General features: G+C 39.1%; 1 protein-coding gene across 2 annotated transcripts in view; it reads left to right on the top strand.

Moving 5' to 3' along the window:
* The window catches only part of LOC114447212 (glutamate receptor ionotropic, delta-1-like), a 187,060-nt gene that overhangs the window by 119,346 nt on the left and 42,339 nt on the right, over positions 1-25,375 (top strand). For both annotated transcript variants that reach the window (XM_028423352.1, XM_028423351.1), the window contains one exon: positions 3,127-3,332. In XM_028423352.1, the coding sequence (XP_028279153.1) occupies positions 3,127-3,332 (206 nt within the window). The remainder of the gene's footprint in view (positions 1-3,126; positions 3,333-25,375) is intronic.

Here is a 25,375-nt window from a genome sequence, read left to right as displayed (position 1 = left end):
TAAAATCCAAGATTAGAAGGATCTCCTTTTTACAGAAATTTGGCACAGACAAATAAAGTGAGGGTAAACTATGTATTAGCCTGTATTTATTATTAAATGTGTGTAACTGGGGTGATATTAGAAGTGTCCATCTTCTATTTGGGAGAAGCTTCAAACTGAAAACATGCTTACTGATGTATTGCTCTAAGGATAAGATGTATGGATCTCATAACCATGCTATATTTTCTTTACCTCTTTTTTTTTTTCAAAAGTACAGTCATCTCTAACTTTAAAGTACTGGGCTGACAGAAAGAATATATATCTGCAGTCACCTGGTCTAAAACTGAAGCAGTATTTTTTCTTTTTCTGTTGCTGTAATTGCTTTTGTGGCTGTGCCCAACAAACTCTGATGCATTTCAGATCTGCAAAAAAATCTATATAGCATATAATTAACTGATGTTATTGTTGCAAGACTAACAGTGATTACTTTAACAGGCTCGTATCACTTTTTGAGTAAACACTGGCTGCTAGCATAGCCATTTCTCTGGCTTTTCCGCTTGGATTGCAACACAGCTTGACAGCTCAGTAAAAACCTCTGAGCCTTTTGATCATGATATGCTCATTTCTGCATTGCTCCAATCCAAGAGGGAGCCCTGTTTCAGTTTCAACACGACTATGATACAGCTGAACAGGATGTTAGAGCATCTTTATGGAGTGTTTCTCAGTCTCTCTCAATCCATATTTCCTTTCTTCTGCAGTACTTATATACATATACATGCTGTTAAGCAAAAGAAAGTTAAGAGAGAGACAGACACAGAGAGACAACCTGCAATCCATCAGGAAAAGTGAGAAGTGGATACATGAGGCCCAGAGAATGTCAAAGTTTTAATATCTAAAACTTTCAGAAGCAGCATTTGTGTTCAGAAATGACGCTTGGGTAAACATGTCCAGAAATCAGACCTTTAATTCCACGTTAATCCTCTTTTCTGCAGCCCTGTCCGTGGCTGACACAGTCGCCCCGTGGAAAAGCCTGCTATGGGTCTGCAAGGCTGACTTTGAAGTCTGACGTTTCCATCAGGGTCCTAGAGAAGTTATCGCATGGTAGCTTTCCCTTGGCTTTTCATGGGATTAAAAACCCTTGTTTGTTTGTTACAGTACGTTTCATTTGAAACAAGTTTTTCACCAAACTGCATCTGCAGCTGATGATCAGTTCTTCAAATCTTTTGTTATTTGGATCCAGTCTGAACTGCATTGAATTACTTGTAGATATACAGTTTAAATGAAAATAAATCATATCTTTACACATTTCTATCCTCTTGGTTTCATGTTGAAAAACAATGCAATGATGACAGAACATAAAGATGGACAAACCTTTGGTGTTATTTAAGTCTTTTGAAGAGTGAAGTTGTAGTGCTACAGGTCATTGCCACCTTGCTTTTGGATCCTCAAGTGGTCATTCAAGAATCCACTTAGTATTGCTTCGTAGGTTAGAGGTTGCTACTTGTAGACAATGCAAGTCCACCTTGTGGCAGTCTAGAAAAAGAAATATGCAGTGCCAGCACAAAACACTGTCTTCAGCCATTTAGCAACAGTGTTTTTATCTGCACTGAAATAGTATGTAATTATCCATTATGAATACAGAAATTGGTTTTACTGCATACTGTTAAAACAAGGTTAGTATAAAATGAAGAGCATAATTAAAGCACTAACAAGTACACTTAACAAGTTGCTTTATCATAAAGGTCATATGAGAATCTAGACTTTTATGATATGGTGCAGTAAGATTTATTATGTGAGGGATCATCACTGTACTGTTATGTCAGAGTTTGTTTTAATAATGGCGAGATAAATATTAATTTTTTAGTCCAAGGTCAGTATCGCCATATGTATTGCATATAAAAAATGTTGTACCCATAATTAATTGTCCCGTTCTGGGAAAAGACAGAAAAAAGCTTGCAGGCAAATTGTGTTTGTGCTATAACAAAAGGGGTTATTTCTCAGAGGTTGTGCTCCTGCCCATTGAATTCCAAGTACACCCAGGGTAACCATTTCAATTTGGAGACAGAAGAAAGCATTGCACTTGTGTGTGTGTGTGAATGTGCACATGTTTGCAAGTGAAAGAGTTCTCAAAAATGGTGCGGTAAGAGTTTGGCGGAGCTTCAGAATGATGAATGATTTAATTTCATGTTTTGTTCTGCCCTTTGAACAGTTTTATTCTGAAGGGAATCCAGCAATAATGTATTTATGTTATCCAAAAAACTAAATTAGAAAATTGCAGAGAAGAAAATCAAACATTGCCTCTAATTCCTATAATTTGCTCCACGTGATCATATTGTTACTTCAGTTTGCCCCAAGGTAGTGATGGAAAAATGAGGAAGCTAGACCAATGTGTTGCATCTCTGCTCAGACCAGGTCAGGGGATTTCTCATTGGCCTAATTTCCTGTTTTGGCCCTGAGCAGTATGTGCAGTTTCTTTAACCATATCCCCTCAAGTTGCAGCTATATCTCTACAGTGTATAATTCTGTGTGTGTGCTTGGTACTGGTGAATATGTGCAGCTGTATATGGTCTATTTCCAGCCCCAGAACACTCTGTGACCCAGTGATTCAGAAGGGAAAACCTATCCTTGCACACCACACACACACCTCTATTGTGGATACAGAAAGTGGTCTAGCTCCAGCGATTTTGCCTAAACTGTTTTTGACAAAGCAGCATGACTTGGCACATGCTAGGCGCCTGCTCCCCGGTGTGACTCCTGGGATCGGTGTGCTCATTGTGAGCCACATCAACTTTGATTTGTGCGTGCACTGCAGGTTTTTTTTCCTGAGTGTACGCACATCTCTGGGGACAACACCTGCCTGCAGTTTCATATCCTGTAAAGCCCAGGAAACCAAAAGACTGGAGTGCTTGTTGTGTTTTGTCATGCTTTAGTTAAGGAGCAAAGAACACAACCTGCCTTGATGCCCTTGGAACCGAGCCTAAACATGTAGAGTGCACGTGCAGGTGTTGAAAATACAGGTTGTTTACCCGAAAATCTGATTACATGCTCCAGAAAGTAAGCACTGAGCACCTGCATTAAGTGTTCTTCTTTCTCTGCCTCTCTTTGCTTGTGTCACATTCTCACCCCATATTTTGCCTTTTCCATCAGATATCCGAGGTTTGCAATCCTTTATGGACCAGGCATCTCGGCTGGGTCTGGATGTTTCCTTGCAGAGGGTGGACCGCAATGTCAGCAGAGTATTTACTGACCTCTTCAACACAATGCGCACAGAGGAGCTCAACCGGTACCGGGACACTTTACGGAGGGCCGTGTTGCTCATGAGTCCTCGAGGTGCACAGGTGTTCATCCACCAGGTAGGCTTTATTTCTGTGGCACTTTCCTGGCACCCCTAATCTGACATTACAGTATGTCAGATGTAGCAACAGAGATAAAATATTTTCCTTTTCACGGAGTATTTGGCACTAGAGCCACACTTGTAACCGCTCCCTCTAAAACTGATGAAAAAAAGACCCATTGGCCCGTCTGCACCTGCTTTGAGTTCTGACAAATCCCAAAGCAGATGGCACAGATCAGGTGTGTTTCACCTTTGATGCCGAGCTGGCCAGAAAAGAAACAGTATTCTGCATTAAAAAAAAAGTTACAAGTACATCTTTGGACAGCTGAAACTAAATTTCTACAATAAAACTTCATTTCCTCATTCATTTCAGAATGCGTTGCTGGTGAGGGTTTTGTTTACTGCATGGAGCAACAGCACTGCTCCTGACCTCAGGCAAAGTTCAAACATAGTTACACATACAAACATAATTCAAACAGTGCAGCCACAGAGGATTTGTATCTTTCTTGGCTTATACTAGCAACTTGGAAGCTGTTGCTAACCTCTGCTCTATTTGCTCCTTCCACATCATGTTTTTTCATTATAGCGTTAGAATCAAGGAGGATGTATAGTTAATGTATCCACTTCTCCACTCAAGTAAACATTTTCTGCTTTCATCTCACCTTGCTGAGTTCAAGGGTTATCATTAATTAGCTTATTTTTTTCTTCCTTAAAACAGTTTCGATAAGATGAATTGCTGCATTAAAAGACCAAACAGGTTTCTCTGTGGTCTCCTCACTCAGAGCTGCCAGAAGGTTTCCTTTAATCATTTGCAGAGGTTTTTCCTCATGATAACCACTTGGTCATATCATGTTGAATAATTGCATGCTGTAGTACTTTGGCATGATTGAAGAATAGGCTTGCGTGGCTCTGGCACTGTTGGAGACAGTGAAAAATATGGCAACATAAAAGGGAGCTGAGTAGCTTGTTCTGCCCAGCAAACACATCATGGTATGACACTTAATCTTCTGTTCATCCGGCAAGGACAGTGAAACAATGGTAAAACACTGGAGATGTTCCAACTCAAATGAAAAATTCAGACCTCGCATAGGATGACAACGCCTTGGTAAAATGTGCCAGCTATCCTATTATTGATCCTTAGCTTTTCCATTTTATATATGTATCTTAGCCAACTAATAGTGTTGACAGTTGTTGCAAACGGATTCACTCCAGTTTCCAGTTCTGATTTTGGTCTCCTTAGACTTTGTGCTTAAACATGAGAAGTGAAAATATGTCTTTCAATCCATACTCTACAATATAGCAGTTCAGCAGTAATTGGACAAAAGTCACGCTATTTCATATTTTCAAGAAACTCCTTCGCAAAGACTGACCTAAGGTCTTTGACTTAATTAGCCCTATCACCACCACATGAGATTTCAAAGACATTTCATAAATTCCTCACAGGTCCAGTTTATAGATTACCTTAAACGTTTAGTCAGATGTCTCAGATTTTTCTTGTTCAACTGATATTTTGTAAAGCTCTTGCTTGTAAATCACAACTTTAAAGATTGGAACCCTCTCTCCCATTCCCTTTTAATGTTACATGTGCTGCAAAAAAAGTTGAAACTCATAACTCATTTCCTTTGGCCAAAAATGTATTAATTGTAATTATTTAACAAAAACATCTCTACTGGCAATGCAGAGATTTTAAACTTGTGTGTCTGGGAATCTGAACAAATAATAAATAAGTAGCTAATTTCTCTATTTTGCTTTATTTTGTTTTTTGTTGTATTTCACTTCTTTTTACCTCACTGAGAGCATGCGTGTCCACTTTGTAGAAAACCCTTTTGTATTTTCTTGAATATCGTTTGCCTTGAAAGTCTATGATAAGTGCTGCGGGAAGACATTTCTGCAGGCCATGATAAGTATATTTATCCATCTAAAGATAAGTTAGTGCTTAGATATGGGCTTGATGTACTACAATAGGTCATGGTGCTTTAAATTGCCTCACAATAGCAAAATCTAAAGTAAATGTCCATTTTCGGTCTTTTTATTGCATTCATAGCTCGGCTGCATTTAAATCACTGGGGGATATGAGTGGATTCTTCTAACACGTGTGGTGCTATTTTACAGCAATCCTGCCCCTATCTTGAAGCCTTAAAAAATAAATCTGCTGCTTATTTGGTGTACCAATGTTTATGGATCTCAACAGGCTTTTACTCTCAGTAGAATTCCGTTTATCTCCACTTATCCCCAGCCGTCCTTGCTGACTCATCTAATCTTTCTATCTATTATGAACAAACACAGCAAAAAAAAAAGCCTAAACTGAAAGTGAGTCCAAAACCTTACTTGCATTCTGATTAGCTTTTTGATCATGTTGCACTATTAATCTAAAAGTAAAGCACTCACAGACAAATAAATCAGTGCACAGGTTGTGGATACACCAGTGCTTTCAAGTTTCATTAATGATACACTGCTTTGATCTTTTCCTGTGCACCAATGAATTCTGTCTTAGCACACACAAACACTAAGTCTACTGCACGTAAGATTGCATTTAATCTAGACAATTATATTTCCTTATCATCCCTTATACAATTAACATGAGGCGTGTTGGGGACTAAGAAATAAGCGCGGCGTCGCACTCAGCACAGCCCTGAAAAGCTCTTGTGAATATGTTAATATATTAGAAGTGGTGGAGGTTTGTAAATTCATCAAAGGCTTCATTAATACCTTGGTAATGTTGTCACAGAGTGCACACACCCTTACTAGAGATACTGAAGAAGAAGAAGTAAGTACGCTAATATCTGTGTGATGATGAGAATTGTTTGGAGAATTAGACAAGTACACCATCAAACACACAACATCATGTAAATCTCAGGATTTGTTTGGGTTAATAACTACCACGATTAGTTCAGCATTGCTTTATCCACAATTTGTTCAAGGCGTGACACAATAAGTTATGGTATTGTAGGTGAAACTATCTGGAGCTGATCAGTTGTAGCACCGTGCACTTTACCTCAGAGACCTGTTCTGTTTCATGCTGCTTTCTGAATTTGTCATCTCTGTGTTTCCTTGAGCTCCATTATATTTTTCTTTCTCTGCTCAGCTCCATTGTTATTCATTTTCTATGCCTACATACATGGATGGATTATTGAACAGACCTGGAGGGACACAAAAAGAAGCAAAACAACAACAACAAAAAGACCTACAATGAATACAGTGGTGTGAAAGGGCCCCGGTGTTACTCAGGGCAAGTACAAACACAACCACAAAAAGATCCGAGATAAGGACAGCCACAAAGAAATAAAGACTCAATAGAACAATACAGAATTAGAAGGACTCCAGAGGCTTACGTGTACAAAGAGACAGGATCACAGAGAAACTACAGAGAGACGCAATAGGACTACAAATTATTTCCATTATAAGGACACAACATCACAACAGTCTGTCCTTTCAGATTCCAAGAGTCGTTCTGGATATGCTTTAGTTGTGTGATCTGACTATTTTTTTTTAAATAGAGGGTAACCTGAGAGTATGACCTGCCTTGCTTGGATTGGAGTGGCAAAGCAACCAGCAACATTGCTGCCTTTAGTAACTGGAATCTGTTACCGAAGTGAAAAAGACTCTGGGACCCAAAAGTGATCCTCCAAACCTACTAAAGAAGCAGTGGTCCATGGACACGTGTGGCTAGTAGCAGGTTTACCTGCTTTCAATGCTGGGAAAATACACAAAGTAAAGCCTGAAGGCAAATGGGAGCCTAAAATTAAATAAACATGGCATATAGTTGGAGTGCAAAGGATTTCCCTAAACAAACACAATGTTACTACAGTAGTAATGAATATTCATTTTTTTCCATCTTTGTACATGTTTTATTGTTACTTAGAACAAATGTCTGGTGTATTATTAGTGCCTATATAAATATAATAGACATGATTTAAATGTATTAATTGTCTTTGTGGTGCCGATCATTCCTCCCTTTGTTTTAACGGAAAAATGCTCATTATCATGGCATTTTTATACAGAAAAAGTACTAAAGAAAAAAAAATATGAATCATTTAATGGACGAGTTGTTGATGTAGCATTTAACAAACCCTTTACCCACATTTGTGTTGGGTATGTTGGACTAATGTTTCAGCTGCTGGATTCCTGGTTTCTGAAAATTGCAGCATCTATTTGTGTGTAGGGTCTTTTGTTAACCCATCTTCTTGTCTTTAATACTTGTTTCCACAAAGCTAGATGAAGGAAGCAGAAATGTCTCGGTACACTTTGGGCATTTTCATCAAGCTTTTTAAAGGAGTACTATGTCCAGGCCTTCATATTCATAACCTTCATTTCAGGTTCTTAATCCAGCACAAACTGCGTCTGCAAAAGTCATTCAAAGTCACATATTTTATTCTGATCTGTTCCTTCCTGATGATGCTCTATTTCCCTGAGTAACATATTCCATCACAAGTCAGTTGTCACTTGTCCTGTCTGCTCTCAGGCCACAGTCATTCCTCATACTTTGAACAAGCTGCATATGTCATTGACAGTGTCTGTACTTTTATGTTTTCTCTCAGCTAGACAGTTGCCATCTCGTCTCTTGTTCACTTCAGCCATGAGAGGATGCAGTGCCTTCTGTCAGCTTCAGTGCCGCCTTGTTCGTGACACCCTGCGACATTCCATTCCCTTCATGATGAGGGAATTTCAGTTGAGTCACGCGAGCCTTTCAGGGAGCCATAAACTGAAATTTTAAGCTTTCAACTGTCCTATTTCTACGTCCTTGAGTTGTATTAGTGAATATTTGCTAAATCACTTACTTTAAATGATGCACATTTAGGTACAAAATCTGGACATGTTTTATGAGTTACCAAAGTCACTCACCAATTAAATGTCAATGAAGCAGCTCCAAGCTATATATCTCTAAGACACTCAAATTAGATTTTTGGCTCTCTTGTCTCTGGCTTTGGGAGATAATCATTCATTTTACCAACACTGATTAAAATGCTTTAAGCAACCTGATTACCTGTACTGAATGTGAATTCTGAAAAAGAATAATAGACCTTAATAGTAGACTAATATGCATTAATATTTAAATTATGGCTGTATGATGGATTAACAGCAGCCTGTCCAGGGTTTACCCTGCTTCTCCACATTGACTGCTAAGATATAGGCTCCACCCCCGCCTACAACCCTGTACAGTATAAAGTTTGTGAGTTGAGAGGATGGATTGATGGATTTAAATTATCATTAGAAAGACAGCAAGCAGGCAGGCTTTTCCAAGTAACAGTTTTGGGTAGGCCTGGGAGTATTTTAGTCTGCATCAGCCTTTGTGATGTAACACGAGTGAAATATTCCTTCAGTCTTTTCTTTTTTTTCACTCACTCGGTAGTCTCCTAAAGGTGTTGATGTGAGGGGAAACAGAATGGGTGGTGTCAGTTGGCATGTCTGCTCCGCAGGGCAGCTGATGGATGGAGTGTTGTGTCCGGGAGAGGTCTGCCTTCTGTGCAGCACCTACACCAAGATACAAGAGTGACAAGCACTGCTGTCTCATGCCAGGTACCGTGAGAGGAAGTAAGAGATGCTGAGCAGGAAAGCAGGAGGGGTAGAAGGGGAAGACAGGAGCTGAGAGAGTGAGAGCGAGTGGGAGTGAAAAGTCAAGGTAGGTCCAAATAGGGAAAAATAAAAGAGATGTAGAGATGGATGTAGAAAGGAAAGGTCAACAATGAGAAAGATAAGGAGGGCTAAAGGTGGCACATCCAACATACTAAGGCACCTCTGTCTGTCTGTCAGTAATGGGTGAAATCTAATGGAAGAGATGGCAGTGTAAAAAGACATAAGAGATGAGTGCTAAAAAGTCATGCATCCAAACAAAAAGTACAAGGAATGATTGACATTTTCATGACGTAAAGTTAAAGGCATTCATTCACACATACACAGGCTTAGCCGTGTTATTATAGGCATATGTAAGAAACTGTAAAAGAGAGATAAGTAAAGTAATCTAGTCTTTAGACCATGAAAATGTGGATACTAACGCGTCCAACATCTAACATGGAAGAGAGGAAAACTTGTTAATTACACAAATCTGCTGCCATGACAGCTGAAATGAATTCAGCTAGAAGGAAGTCAGCAAAAAATATGTTGTACCTTGTTACCGTTGTTCCCTAAAAACGTGAAAGGAAATTTGCTCCCAGCACTCTGATGATCATGTGATTACGCTGACACATTGCACAGAAAATATTAGTATATAAGCTTTGGTTTTCTACAGCTCCACTTAATAATGCACCAGCCCTTCATGGTGCAGAATGCAGCAAAAAAAGAAGGGTGTTAAGTCACAAAGACGTGACTTAACTGTGGTGCATATAGGATACTGTACTATAGACTACCTGTCTTTGCAAATAAATATGATCATTTTTCAGGGTTGTCACTGAATCCAGATTGAAAAGCAGGTTGAAAAAGCAATCTGTCACAGTTTTTCTGTGTGTTTTCCCCCTTAAATAAAAGCAGCTTTTAAAGCAAACATGCCCTTTACTGTCAGCAGGGCTCCAGAATTCAGGACATACAGGGACCTTCACCTGCACGACTAGTGGTTGTGCTGCACTTCTCTCGCTCCTCCATTTAAGCTGCAACTGGTACTCTCCAGTTTTTTTTTTCCTCAATCTTCCACTTTATGGAGCACCTCTGCCAAAATGAAAACATCTTGTTCAACATCAAAATATTTATTTCAAAAGCTATGAGGCAGTATAAATGCCATCGCCGAGCAAATATACAGGTAGCCGTTTGTGTACTCTTTCAAGGTCTCTGCTTTTGAGCAGCACTGTGTCATAAAACCTACTTTTTATTGTGTCGCCCTGTCCCAGAATAACTTGCGCACTTGAGTTCAACAAATCCGGCTTGAGAGTTAAAATGATTTATTTGGCACCTTTTCTTGTTTGGTCATCTCTGACAAAATCATGACCTCAGTGAAAAAGTGACTCCTTTATATTATCTGATTGACAGCCGGAGCACAAGAGGGCTTTTGAAACACTTGTGCTTTGGATGAATGTCATAGCACATGAGGTTGCGGTGTCAAAAACAGATTCACTTGTCAAAATTTGAGACCCTGAATTGCCGAATTAAACTGGAACTCTGTGACACCTGAATTTGAGGTCCAATAAACATGTTTGCCCTTGCTGTAAATTGTGTTTTGATGCCAAGGACTCGTGTGTCTCATTGTCACGGACGCTTGTGGACGGTGATTTGAAAGCCACTCTAGCTGACATGCTATTATTGGGGTGCTTTGGAAAAAGATGGCCATGCTGGCTATTCTTGCTTGAGGAATTCGATGCTCTTTACATGACTGCTAATGGGGTGCAACACAGATATATAAATACATGAAAGTCTTAGACACACACACAGCGTTTTAACAGCAAAGTCATTGACACACTAATTCAACCAAGCTATTTTTCTTTTACAAATTTCCAATGATAGACTGCAGGCGTACTAAAGTTCTCACATGTTAAGATTTAATATCAAAAATATTCTCAGTGAGAAGCTTTTCGTTTTTTCTCATTAATGACAAAATCTTCCAGCATGCAGCACAGTTGCGTCTTGGCACCTGGACTTCCCCTCAGATGGCCCTGACCTGGAAGTGTTTATCTCAGCATGACTCATTAACCTGACATAGAGAGCACAGTGTTGGTGCAGGGAAGCGTAGTGTTGGCACAAACATCTTTTTTGCATTTGTGTGGAGACTCAGAACGATACTTAAACACACCTTCACTGCGTCACCCCTCATTCTGTCCCCTGATCTATCACTGCCAGTTCTGTCTACACCCCCTCCTTTAGTGCTAATGAGTGAGGCCAGGTATAATTAAATGGCTTCAAAAGTAGTGCTCAGGCTGTTTTTGTTTTTTTTTTTTTTCTATGCATGGGAGAAAAACACACTTGCAGCCAACCAGAAGATTGAAATAAACTGGCTCATAATGCAAATGAAGGCCGCTGGTTGAGCAACATCATTTGGAACAGGAGACTATGAATGTGACAAAGCAAGCAACACATTAGGGATGGTTTGTACTTAGCAGGGGAAGTGCAAGTTACAGAGGACATGCGATGAGTGCTTATTCAGTATTAAAATTATCTCATCTATGTAAACAGACAATGCAGCCTACAGCCTGAAAATTCAATCATGGCTGATTATAAGTCTTTATACTAAACATTTATTGTAGCTGATAAATAATATCATTGTGTATGTTGTATAAGTCAAGCATGATAAAGTCACTTTTTGTGACTTTGACTTATTGACATTAAAAAAAGCAGTTGCCAAATAAACTTAAATTCAATCTACAATGTAAACATTCACACAACTACAGGGGGAGTGTATCAAATTTGATCTAACTGCCAATATCTAGATTCAAGAAACTCCAAACTCTGTTTTAAATTACCAGATTTTCTTGTGAATGATTTAAACTTGGAAAATGTAGTGCAAAAGTGTCTTTTTTATATTGAAATAAACATGGTGAGTTTCTAATTATGATGGGGCCATTTGATGCCAAATTGAACTTTTTAAAAGCAGGACTCTATTAATGCAAGTTCACAGAGCCTGTGAAACTCCACATGCCCTGTTCGTAACACAACCTTGGTTACATCACCATTTCCTCACTCAGGCTAGGCTTAACTCCCCCCAGAGCCGCAGATGCCATTTTATAAACTAAGCAGTGCTCTTTGTTACTGTTGGTAGTATTAATGGTGTGATAAATTAGGTGCATCTTTCAATAAACCAAATAAGAGCATCGAGCAAACCAGCAGTGTGCCTAATGATCTTAAAAATGTTCCCACACCCACTGAAGTACATTAATCTGCATCATGCCATATGCGCATGTTAAAATCATGTTGAGACATCAGATAGATGGCCGGTGTGGGACAGTGGTTACTGGGTTGGAGTGATCATAGCTCTGTAACCTCTGTCATCCTCTGCTGGAGGCCGGAGGTGAATAGGTGTGCCGAGTTTATCTCGCTTACCATCTACTACTGGTGCTCCCCCCCGGCTTAACGCTCCCACCTCTGGACCCCTGTCCTCTCCCTCTGACCCTCCCTGCCGCTCTTCTATTCCATTTTCCTCCCAATAACAGCATGACAAATTGAGCCTGCCAGAAAACGATCTATCATTGTCCTACATCTCATCCTCTGCTGCCCTCTGTTCCTTCCTCTTCCCCCTCTCTTTGTCTCTGTTTCCCATTCTGTCCCTGTTACAGGACATTCCCTCTCTTCCTTTTTGTATTTTTCCCATCTTAATGGTTTGACATTTCTCCCTACACAGGCACTTCATCTTTCTGCCCTTGCTTTTTTTTGCCCATAACCTTATCTCCTTTGGTCTGCTCTCTTATTGCACTGTATACTTTTATCTGTGTCTCCATTTCTCTTTCTCTGCTCATTTCTTCTCTGCCTCTCTGCAAACTTGTTTTGGCCTGTAATATTCTTTCTATTTGTTGTGTCATCTTTCTGTTACCTTTACAGACAAGTACATTATTGTCTTGATTTATACACTTTTTAGCTGTGCTGCATGAAAATATTATCCAAAAGCTGTGTTTTAGTGTAAGGTTTGATAGCCGTTGTCTACCCCAGTTAAGAATTTCTGAACAGTTAAGTTAGCTTTGACTAAATTTGGTAACTCTATGTGATATTTCTTTATAAAGTCAAATGTTATTATCATAGAGCACAGAAAAACTGTGGAGAGAGAACCCGTTAATTGCTTTCTGTAATGAATAAACGCTACAATTTGACAGGTAAATAATAGATGGCTCTCTTCTGTCTGTGATCAATTAACGGAACCTCTCGGGAGCTTGTGTGAAACTTTGCAGTAACCGTGAGCACAATGTGAAATATTCAGGATGAGTTGGCCTGTGCTAACACTGGGCTACCTTCAACACTGCACCACTCTGTAACAAAGTAGTTTACTCAAACAAAAAAACAACTCTTCATGTGCATATTTCATGGGAGAGCGGAACAATCAAGAGAAATGGTTGTATATCCAAAGTCTGGTATTAAAATTGAAACCAGGGCAGTTGGCAAGCCCTTAACTTGATGGATTGTTATTACTTGCACAAGTATGAATCATCTGCTGAAGTTAAAGAGCTTTTCATAAATAATTTGCCTTTTCATAAGTAATGCTGGAGAATTAAAACTGGGGTGTATTCGAGATGATGGCTTATTCCTTCACATTAATAAATGTCAGGGGATTTTTTTTTTAAATGTGGGAAAAGGGCTTTTAGAGGGTAAATAACTTGAGCATTGTGCTACTGGCAGAGGTAAATATCATGATGATAATAATAAGGAAAGTGATGAAAACAACAATACCACCCCGGCAATTCATAGCTTCCTGCTCAGTGAGCGCACCTTTCTTGTCCTTTTGCCTTGTAAGAACACAGTCACATGTTGGTAGAAGTGTATTTCAGTGGCAGCATCCAAAACACATTCTTCTCCTGACAGAGGGTGATAAAAGTTTGATTCATGTTTGTGATTATGAGTTATGCATTGCATTATTGAAACAGTAAACTCTCTTGGGCATTTTTTTTATTTCTTCACATAAAAGAAGAGTTAATGTTATAAAAGGCACCTAGTGAAGATGATCTCATTTGTCTGGTGACCTCCAGAGTGTCACATAAGTGTCAAAACTTCAAATAGCAGAGATGCTTAACCAGGTTTTCCCTTTTTACTGTATTGGCTTCAGTCAGTCAGGAGCAGGTCCACATGGTGCAAGTTAGATTGTTTAAAGTAATGTTTGAAAAAATGGGCGGCTTCATGTCTTAAGGGCGGTGACATGGGTGCAAAGAAGCATCAAAAAAGGACACGAGGAAAGACTACAATGTTTATTTATACCAAAACTTTTTTAAAAAAAATCCATACATGGAACACCATGGTCCTTACAGTTAGTCAATTGGAGATGAAAAAGAAAAGCTAAGCTTTAACGTGTGAACAGACATAACATGCAGGACAATGTGCAGCATGCTGTGCTGTCACTGTTGCTTTCATGCCACATCCATTTCACCTCTCTGGCTTTGGTCGTTTTTTTTTTTTTTTTCTGTTCAGGGTCAAGAAGTTTGTTTCAAGCAGTCCCCTTATGTGTACCTTTGGCCCACACACGGAGAACTGTGAAACTTGATATAATAGAAAGTGACCATTGCAGCAACTACACCAGTTGTGCAAAGCTCCTTTCATGAGCATGAGCTCTCATGGCAGCTGTGACCATTTTGTCTAGCTTACTATGCCTTACTTCTCTGCACTGTCTTCTAATTTAACTACAGCTCTGCTAAAATACATCAGATGACACACTTGTACGTAAATGACTTCTGCTGATAATGACATGGTGGCAGGCTGCATGGAGAGAGTCGAGACATTAATTCATTTATTCATTTACACATCCATATTGTATTCCTTCGAAGCATGTTCAAAGTCGACTAAGTTCCCTTTCCAGAGCGCCCCTATTTGTCTGCAGATTTTATAGTTGGAAATCCATTCAGAGATGTTTGCTAAATCTTTTGTGTAACTCATTTTGTAGTTAAATTGGAAGAGTCAAGCACAGTTACTTTGTCTGTATACGTTAATAACTTTATCACCGTGTATGTTTGTCTCCCTGCAGCATAATACAGTACGAGATGCAATTATAACAAAACCTCACTATATTGTCGGAAAGTTCTGTCTCTGTGAAATTGTTGCTGTGGGCTCTGGATCATTGCCCAACTCCCAAGTGGCAGACTCAAAATACAGTAGGAGTTAGCAGGGTAATTGCAAAGCCAACCGCTTGGAAAACAAGTACTGTATTGGTATCCAACTCACAGCCTATCACAGTCCGAAAGCTCTGGAGAAAATGTTCAATTAAAGTACAGCCCCAGTGAAAAGAATATAAATACAAATGCTGGTTCAGGTGTCCTTTCACTCCCACTTTCACCTGTTTTCCTTTCTTACTTTTCCTTTCGTCCTATTTAGCCTTTACACAAATACCGATGAGTCAGTGTCCAACATGTGCACATGCATATTCATATATTCCTTTGATGTCGCCTTTGCAGCTCTGTGTTAACACCCACATTTTGAAAGATACAGCCACATACTGTGGCTCACATTTATGCATATGGACTGTATGCGAAACTATGCAAGTGGCTTTATTCACCATGATCTGCTCATTCTAAACCAGTTTTTGATGAATATTAATATTTTCTGAGGTATATATTAGTACCATGAATAATTGTATGTACTTTCAATATTAGAATCTCAACTAGCAGCAGTTTCCAATTTGTCTTGTCCTCTTTGCTTTTTGAGCAAATGTCACAAATTCATTGAATTGACAAAATCAAACATCTCACAAAGGAGCACATATCCGTAATGACTGGGATTATGGATGGTGTCCCGATCATTCAATGAAGCCATTATTTCTGCAACAGGTCATCAGCACCTCGCTGCACAAACCTGCTGTTCTGAGAAGACCATTTCCCACAAGCCAGTGGGAGTTTCATTGGGGCTGCGAGTGCTTCTGCAATTGCATTAGCGGATTTACTTTGCAGAGGGAGCTTTGTGTGAAATCCTTAACTGATTTTTTTTTTGTGTGTGTCTGTGTGTCTTTGTGTGTTAAAAACCCAAAAAGCACTCCAGAGAAAATCTTTGTAAAAGTTAATGTGTAAATGAGCAGAGGGACACGATTTGAACCCCGAGTTCACACACTGCCAAGAATGTTGCTTGATTTATTGTGCCAACACTAACCTGTTATCTCATATTTAATTTAGATCAGATGAAATATTTAGCCCGCTATCACACCAGTGAGTCCTCTATCAGACTTACATTTGGACCATTGTCCTTCTAAACTCTGGTTCACTTTCCTCCCATCGGTAATCCCTGCAGTGTTTCCTTAAGCACTTTTGCTTCTTTTCTTTTTCTATTTCTATCTCACAAATCATGATGAAGATTTTTTTTGTAATATAATCCACCTTGAGGAAGCCAACAGGCACACACACTAGCAGGTCTCTGTGCTATATTCTACTAAGGGCTGTTTTACTGTGGCTGTGATTTTACCCTCAGCAGATGATGAAAGTTCAGAGATCTCTCAGATGTGACAGAAAAGTAGTCATTTTCTGCACTTTATAATTTCCAGATGAGCTTCCTCATACCTGCTCAAGTGCGGCGATTATGAAGATTGATTTTGACAAATTAATGAATTCCTTGTGTGTTTCTTTTCATTTAATTTTTTCTTCTTATGCCTATTCTCTTGGTGGTGAGCTGATTTGAGCTCATTAGTGTAGCTGAACTATGAAACCTATTTGTTGCGTTGTTTCTTAGAGACTGCATCCCACACACACTGTGGCAGCTAGCATCAGACAATAAGGGTTTAACTATTGTGAAGTTCTTTGAGGAATATTCTCAGAAAAGTCGAGAGTAGATATCTTTTATATTAAAATGAATGTCAGTTGCAAGTAGTGGTGCTCATTAAGACTGATTAATGGTTCCAAGTGGCCCCAATAGCAAGAACAGGCAGATGTGTGTCTGTAAAAACAAAACAAAATATCAGGTAAATCTATGTATTTAGCAGTGTTACAACATTGTTGTAGGGGTTAACCTGCAATGACGGGAGCAGGATGGGGGACAAACTGTGGTAATTCATGTTAGTGAGTTAGCATCATTCATCAGTTTGAAAAACAGGTACTTTTTGTCTCTCAGATTATGCAAATACACCTACAGGGATGTGGGCTGGAGCATTATCTGAACATGTTTCTACCTGGCAGTCCCCTTGGTCCATATTAAGTTAGCATTCCTGACTTCTGAGCCTTATTTTGCAAGGCATCAGAGGCAAATTCACCTGCCCCTTATATGCATGTGTCCATAATGCTTCTGTAATTATTTTCACTTTAAAATAAAGGTGAGAAACACAGTTCACAGTGTGGTTTTAAAGAATCTAATTAATTCATTTTAATTATCCGCCCTAAAGTCTTCTTCACATAATTTTTACAGTGTCTCAAATGACCACCTTTATACTGTAGATGTGCTCTGTTCATATACAAAGCAGAGCCAGATAATTAAAGATAAGGTTTGAAGAGGATATAGCAGCGTCCTTTGTTGTATTGTTCCATGTGTAATTATTTCCATCCAATTAAGGTGGACATTTCAAAGCCTCTGGAGATGTCTGTTATAATGTCTCATTAAAACATTTCAATAAAACGTCTCAAGTGGCACCTGCGACATTTCTGTTATTGTTGATCACTAAAGAGGTTTGCATAATATTTTCCTCAAACTGTTCAAAGAGTGTCAAAAAATGGAGTCAATTAAGGAGGCCTTGAGGGACTGGATTTGAGCATCAACTGAGTGTTAAACGGAATGTGACGCAAACACAGAAAGATGCTGCGGATGCATATTAATCACAATTTAAATTGTAATATGCTCCCCCAACTTAGAGAGAAGCCAATGAAGCATGAGACTAAGCCTGATGAGAGATGCTTTGGATGGGGTTATAGTAGTGCTGTGAGGCTTCAGGGTGTGTGGCAGGCGGGGGTAGATGGATGAAGAGGAGAAAGTCTACTGTCCAGGATGCCCTGTAGAATCTCCTTCAGATCCTTCTTTCAAACAGGCCTTTTCAGCCCTCTATTCAAAAAGCAGTAATTGCATCATTTTTCAAGCCCCTTGCCTCTGTCTGACTGTGAAACTGGCCCCATTAATCAAACTAATGGAGAAGTAAGTGATTTCAAAATATAGGCTTTGATCATGCACCCCCTATCCTCTCCCACAACTCCGCCTTCTCCTCAGCTTTGGGAACCCCTCTCCTCCCACTCTCCCATATCTGTCTATTCTCAGAGCCCTCCATGTGCACTTCACTACATACTGTATAAAAAGGCCTGACTGAAAAATGACTTTTCATATTCCCTGTGAAGCTTCTGTGAATGTATGTAAAAGCTTTGCTTTTGACATTCAAGCAGCGCTGTGGCTCTGCGACTGATTAGGTTCAATTTCCAGTATAGAAGAGCACCACACTGCGTATATGAGGTGGTAGAAAATGGTCACTCTAAAATCATTGTGGCCTATTAACAGGCAGTATGTCCCAAAGAGTCACAGTTCAGACACATTTATTGATCTTGATGAGACAGATTAAATTAAAGTGCTCCTCAGGTGTATTGGAAAGCTTGTGCCAACTATAAAGCAGCAGAACCATTATTTCAGTGCACACGGGCAAATTAGATTCCCCTCTAGCAAAGAGAAAAAAACACTCTTTGTGTCTTTGATGCAATCACTATGGTCATGGGGGATTACATGCATCCACACATGCTTTACAGCCATTGTTTACAGTGACAATTGCCGTCTATTCAGACTTTGCTGTAATTGCTTCAGAATGCTTGTTATTGGGGATTAATGTCTGTAAAACATCAGTGTACACCATGACCCTCAACACGCATCTTCCTCATATTGTGTATGTTGACATGACATGACAATATTTGTGGAAGCTGATTTGCTGGTAAAGGGACAGGAGGTCAGAAAGTTGGTTTGGTCTTTTGTGTCTTTAATGTAATACTAGAATATTTATATAAAGAAGCTGTCAGTCAAGCTCATTGTTGTGCACAGAAAGACAAACAGGTCCAAAACAATTGATCAAACAAACATGTCTCTTCACAACATCCAGCATGTAATTAAGGAAGTGCCATCTTTCCCACCTCCTCCTTTTTGTTTCTCTGCAGTGTCTCTTCTCGTTCGAATTAGCATTATGTCAAAACTTTTGAACTCCCACTCCACAAACCTCATCTTCTCCATGGTGTTTTGAGAAGGCATGCTTTACTCTGCTGTGCAATAATTAGGACGAAGTTCATGTTCATCTTTGGTCAGCCAACCTCCCACAGTTACCATTTCCACCCCCCTTTCCTTATTTCTTTCCTATTTGTGTGCCCACTTATCTTGCTTACTTGTGCTTAATCAGACAGAGTTCGGTGCATAGAAGCAGACTACTTACTTTGACCTCTAATATTTACCAGCATGGAACAGTCCTTGGTTTCTCAGCAGAGGAGGGAAACAGCATGCTGCAGAAATTTATAAAGGAGCTCTATTTACTGTTGTTTTGAAGGAGAAAGAAAAGCATTAATACCACATACATAATGGGCCTGTTATGTTATTGTTTCTTCATCTTAGGATGTGTTTTATTGTCCTGAAGATTAGAGGCAATAGAAGCTCATATTTTTTACATTGGAAGAAATACTGCTGTAGTCCAACTTGTTCTTTTTAATGTTTGTTTATGTATGTTAATGGTCCTTTTAGGCGAACATCAGCCTAAGAGAACAGAGAAACTCCTAGCACACCTGTGGAGTCTCTCACCATCAGACACTGAGCTCTATAGTGAGCCTAATTGTTGCCTAAGAATGGGTATTGAAACAGCAAAGCACACTGACACTTTCATGGTGCCCACACCTGTTATTTTCCACACACCAGGGGCAGTCAAATGCATACCTGACACAAATGGATGCCATCTGTCCATTTACAAGTTATAAATATCCACGATCCAGAAAACACACTTTTCTGTCGTCTGATTATTCTCTGTCACAGAGGATGTGGAAGATCTTATTGTTGGGGGAAAATATAGGTGAAAGCAACAAAACTGACAGCTGGTCAGTGATTTTCTTTCCTTCTTTTTAACCCCTTTCTTTTGCCCTCCCCTTGCACTATACCTTGTAACAACGTTAAGTAAATAACAGCCTTGCAGCAATGGGTCATGTAAAGTCAGCCACAAGTCAGCCAAATTTTAAGCAACAGAAGTGTAGTAATATGATGCATCCATTGTAACCACAGTGGTACTCTGTAGCATCTTTATTATTGTTTTTTGTTTTTTTTTATACTACAGAAGCCTGTGTGTCTGGAGTCCTCTCACTGTGTATGGATGTCCTTACCCATGGGGCAAGGCTTTCTTAGAGGCAATGTGAGAAACAAGTCCACAGTACATGGAGGAACTGAGAGGCTCAAAGAGACATTGGGTATCATGTAAGATCACTAACATGGGTGTCAAGTGAGGATGCTGCTTTGTAGAGATTAGGTCTGTAGTGAGATTAATGCTTTACAGGGGTTCTTAGCATGTAACAGAGGTTATTACTGCCTAAACAAAGGGAACATTTGGGTCCCAGCTTCCCACTAAATCGGCCTTAATGTTGTACAGAACAGATGAAAGTGTCACTTGTTTAACCCTCTATACATCATTTCAAGAAGTTTGAGCAAAAAAAGCTGAGAGGTATTTTTGTGCCACTTTTGTAGGGCGCTACCTACTTGAATACAACTCTGACTAAAATGAGAGCTAAAATATTTATACGTTTCCAAATGAAAAAATAGCTCACCCCTCCTTTAAGATGTGTTTTTTCAGGTGTATAGTTTAGTGTGAAAGAAAAGTTGTATGATTCACTGTTCACAGCTAACGTCCTGGAAGGGTGCGAAGTGCTTTTATGGAAAACTTTTTTTTTTTGTATTTCCTTCAACTCAAATCACTCAACAAATGTTAATGGTGACTTGCATTATTTAGGTGCATTTAAATAGCTTTCTATTCCTGTCCTGGCAATTGTGGATTCATATTTTTATATTATGTGACTTATCAACTTCAGTCCGAGTGTTGCAACTTCCAGGTCTTGTCTAGGCTTTCTGTTTCATGTCATCAGAAAGGTGCCTTTATCCTCCTTTATTTTTTTTAAGGCTCCATTTTTGCTACAGCAGCTAATAAAAACTTTACTTTGTTGATAAAGCATTCCACAGTATAGCAGTAATGACAAGCAGGCACCTTCATGCAATACAAAGTCAATGGAGAGTGATGAATTATTTTACCTTCCGGCGTGGGCAGTGTCCATACACTTACTGTGTTTGTTTTCCAATATTCTGTGTAATATTCTCTACTGGTTTTACAGTGTGAACACAGCCTTCTTAATATGCTGCTTAATGTTACATTTGAGTTTGTGAGTAATATGTGTGTATGTGTGTGTGTATGTGCTTTTTATAGTGCATTGACCCTATATCTGCTCGCCCTTGTGTTGTAACTGTAGTCACAGACGAACAAAATATCTTTTGGTGAGGTAATCAGTTTCCTCTCTGTTAATTATCCTTGGATATTACATTCATCAGCCGTGCAATAAAAAATCAATTGAAAATATCATCAAAGATCCACAACATAAATTTCCCCCAAGTGCATGGATTTAGTTTATGTTCAGTGCTTCCCCCAAGGGCACCCTGCAGAGATGCAAAGTAATTCATCCTCTGCTAAGACATATTGTTCACAAGGTGTTCCTAGGTGTCTTGTTAAAATGCAAAGTCTGGATTTTTACCGCTCACAAAGCTCTCTCACTTATTGAAACACTTTATTTTGTGCATAATGTCTGTTGTGTCACAACTATGTAAATGGCAAATTGAGTATAGAGTAAATTGGATGTTTTGGAAGTGCATTTGTCAACTAACGATTAAGCATTTAATTATACGCTACACTCTAATTAATCAATCAAACTGCTATATAGGTTTTGTGACCCTAATCATAGTCTTTCCCCTTAAAGCATGCAGTGTAATTTGGTCATTTCTGCAACAAGATGTAATTTTTATCTAGTGTTAGCAACCTTCTGTTTTGTTAGTGATTTTCAAATGGGGGAAATTATGTTGGTGGCATTATGCAAACAACAATAATAGCAATCAGACTAATAAAATGTTGCAAACCTGCTGCAGTATTCACAAAATGTCACACTTTTAATTCTAAATGTGGGTGTCAGAACATTACAGCTCACAATAAGTGACTAATAAGGACTATGTCACCGTGGAAGTCACCGTTTAGTTTGAATTCAACATGACAGAAATTACTACAACTTTATTGTGGTCTGTGTTTGTACAACATTGCATGCATGAAACATGGTTGTTGACATGCAGCTTGGTTACCCCACATTAAAAAACACTGTACTGCAGCCAAAGGTGCAGTATTAAGGTTCTTCTAATTTTAGTTTATGTAACAAGGCTAATGTGCCAACTGGTGAGTCTCCTAGTGGGGACATTATCTATTCCACTCATGTCTATAGCATAAGGCTGTGGGTAGCTACCTACATGCAGAGAGAAGCTAGCAGCTTTAGTGCCATGGCAGATGGGAGTCATGATTTGTTTTTAATGTGACACACGTGCGCCATCTTCTTTGGAGGCTCACCTGGTCTTTAATACTGACAGTGTAAGGTCAGAAGAGATTTGTTCAGGTGTTGTATTACCACCAAGGCTTGCACATCAGCAGCCCGATGGGCTTTCCTCTTGACTTTCCCTCTATCTTACAAGAATTAGCTGAAAGTGATAAGGTCATGTATGTATACCAGCATGGTTTAAATGGGTTTGTACCTGTATACTAAGGGCAGCTGGCCCCTGTTTTTGTTCAGTGCTGTGTCGCTGGAGCACATTAAGTGGTCTAAAGGTGCGTTTCTACAGCAACAGTGGCAAGGCTGGGTTCAAAGGGACCATTGTGAATCTTTTATGACAGACCTCATTACTCCTTTCTGGCTTCTTTGTGAGATCCTAACACAGAAAGAACAGGGAACGTGTGACACCTACCAAATCCTTTTCATTGTCCACGCTCTTCAAATTATAGCCAAATACAAAGACATGGTGAAAAGGCTCCCACCTAAAATCAAGAGAAGTCTTTGGTTGCTGTGCACCTAACCCAGCCTGAGGACTGTGGTGCATTGCCTTGAACAGGAACAAATCTGTTGTCATTGAAGCCTTACTTTAACAAGAGAAAAAAGAAAGAGCAGATGGTGTGAGAGAAACGAGGTAAACAGGACATTCTGAGAGCTTTTCACAGATAGGAAAAATGTAACAATCCATGCATGACTGTATTCAGATAACATATCAGGATAAGTGAGAACACGTGTTAATGCAAGCAGAACGTATTGAATGCAATCAGATCAGCCAGACCACGTTTATAGAGGTTTAGACTCACGCTGTGATCAAATTGTGGGCATAGTCGAGATAAGAGGCATTGCATTATGAGGTGAAAGTGTGAAAGACCTGCAGATTGGATGTCATTGCTCAAACACAGATAGCATGTTAATAACAGGCGTAAATGAGGTATGCCAGATGGATGGAGATGTTAGCAGTGAGCATTTTTCCAGGTCAACATAACCTCCCACTCTAAAGCAGTACAACTGATTTGATTCAGATGCAGAGGTTACATTTTTCAAAGCTGTTTTTAATAATCAATGTGTGACTAAATTGATATTTTGTACTATTGTTATGCTGAATTAGAAAGGAAATTGAGGCTTTCTGCCATGCAGACAACAGCAACCACAAACAATGTGTTGCCAATTAGCCAGCTCAGTTTCAGCTCTCAGATTCTGCAGACTGAGCATTGTTTACCTCAGCATCTGGATCAATGTGCCATTCAATATTTTCAATATTTCTACAGTAGTGTTTTGGCTTATTCTTTAAAAATAAAACAGTAGATTGCATAAGAGGACATGGGGGCCAGTTAGAATTCACTTGACTTTATAGTGTTGCTCCTTATAACCACTCGGTAACAAAGTAAATTATGCCTTTGGCCTATTTTATGACATGGATTTTGAATGAAGTGTAATTGTTGGTGTGTGACCAGACAGATTACTTGATCCGTACAGGATCGTTACATTCAGATAGAATTGCTGCATGATTAATATAGATCTGTGAAACCAATGATCCATTTTTAAACGAGTAAACCTTGACTGTTGCTATTTGAAAGGCAATCAGACTGTGTAAACATCTGATGTGTTGACTTGTGTCACCAACTCACTTACTGGTATAATTCAGTGAACAGAAAACATACTGGGTGAACAAATAGATGGGTTTATTTTCCCCCAGCTTCAAAGAGATCTGCTTATTATTTCCACTTGTTTTCAGAAAATTAAATTTAGATCATTATCCAAAGTGTAAGATGCATGGCGGGAATTTGTTTCACTTGTCAGTTCTATAGACTGGAATGAAAAAAAAAAAAGCTGTGATCGTTAGTTGTGATGCAAAGTTGCTGGAGCAACACTATAAATTACACTATAAATACAAATGGCTTTACTTCCTGCACACTTATTTATGTATTGATTCATCAAGTAAGAGCCACAGGTTGTAACAGATATATAATTACAATAATTACAATATAGCTTAATTCACACCTTTGCTTTACCTTAAATAGGATGCGCAGCAACCAAACATGCTCTGTAGAATGTATATACTATGCGATACAGTGACTAAAAGATGCTCAAATAGCTATATTTGTGTTTAACTTGTTATCAACGTGTTGTCACTACTTGCATAGGAGCTTCAGAAACTAAAGTGAAGATGCTTTGAAAAACGTAGAGAAGATTGAAGCAAGGCGTCTGGACTTGTAGAGTTTTCTAGAAGACGTTTCGCTGCTCATCCAAGCAGCTTCATCAGTTCTAACTGTTTGGTGGGGAAACATGGTTTATATGTGGTTACAGACCTGTGTGGGTGGGTCTGGGTAAAACTTAAAAAACTTGAAAACAATAGCACTAAATGTTTCCATACTTACCTCACAGGTAAGTATGGAAACATTTAGTGCTATTGTTTTCTTCTCTACGTATGATGACCTGGATGACTGAGAATCTTCATCAACATGATGCTTTGAAAAACCACAACATGACCAGTTTTACCATTATATAAGCTGGAGTAAATCAGTAAACAAAAAAGTGCTTTTTCAGCACTGGACTGTAAACATGTTTATTTCTGCTGGCCATTTTAACACAAGAGTTTATGGGGATTCTGTCTCTTTTAGCACCAGCCCCCACATGCTGCAGGGGGGGCATTCGTTTTTGACAATTATGCACGGGGCTTCATTTCTTAGCTCAAGAGGTTGGTGCCTAGTCTAAAGCCACAACCTTTTACAGTTCTACCATTGAGAAGAAGTTGAAATAGCAAAAATGTTCATTTTACAATACAACAAACTGCAGCTTCATACATTCATACACATATATTCACCTTCACAAACCAGACACCTAAACAAAATCTGAATATATGACCGCCTGCTATATTGCAAGTTTTTACAATAACACTGAAGCTAAATGGACAATGAAAATAGGCTTTGCTGTCAAACATTTAAACAATATTTTGTTGTAAACAAATAACTGAGTGTAT

Source organism: Parambassis ranga, chromosome 15 (genome assembly GCF_900634625.1).
Source record: "Parambassis ranga chromosome 15, fParRan2.1, whole genome shotgun sequence".
NCBI classification, from domain to species: domain Eukaryota; kingdom Metazoa; phylum Chordata; class Actinopteri; family Ambassidae; genus Parambassis; species Parambassis ranga.
This window is presented reverse-complemented; position numbering and strand designations above follow the sequence as displayed.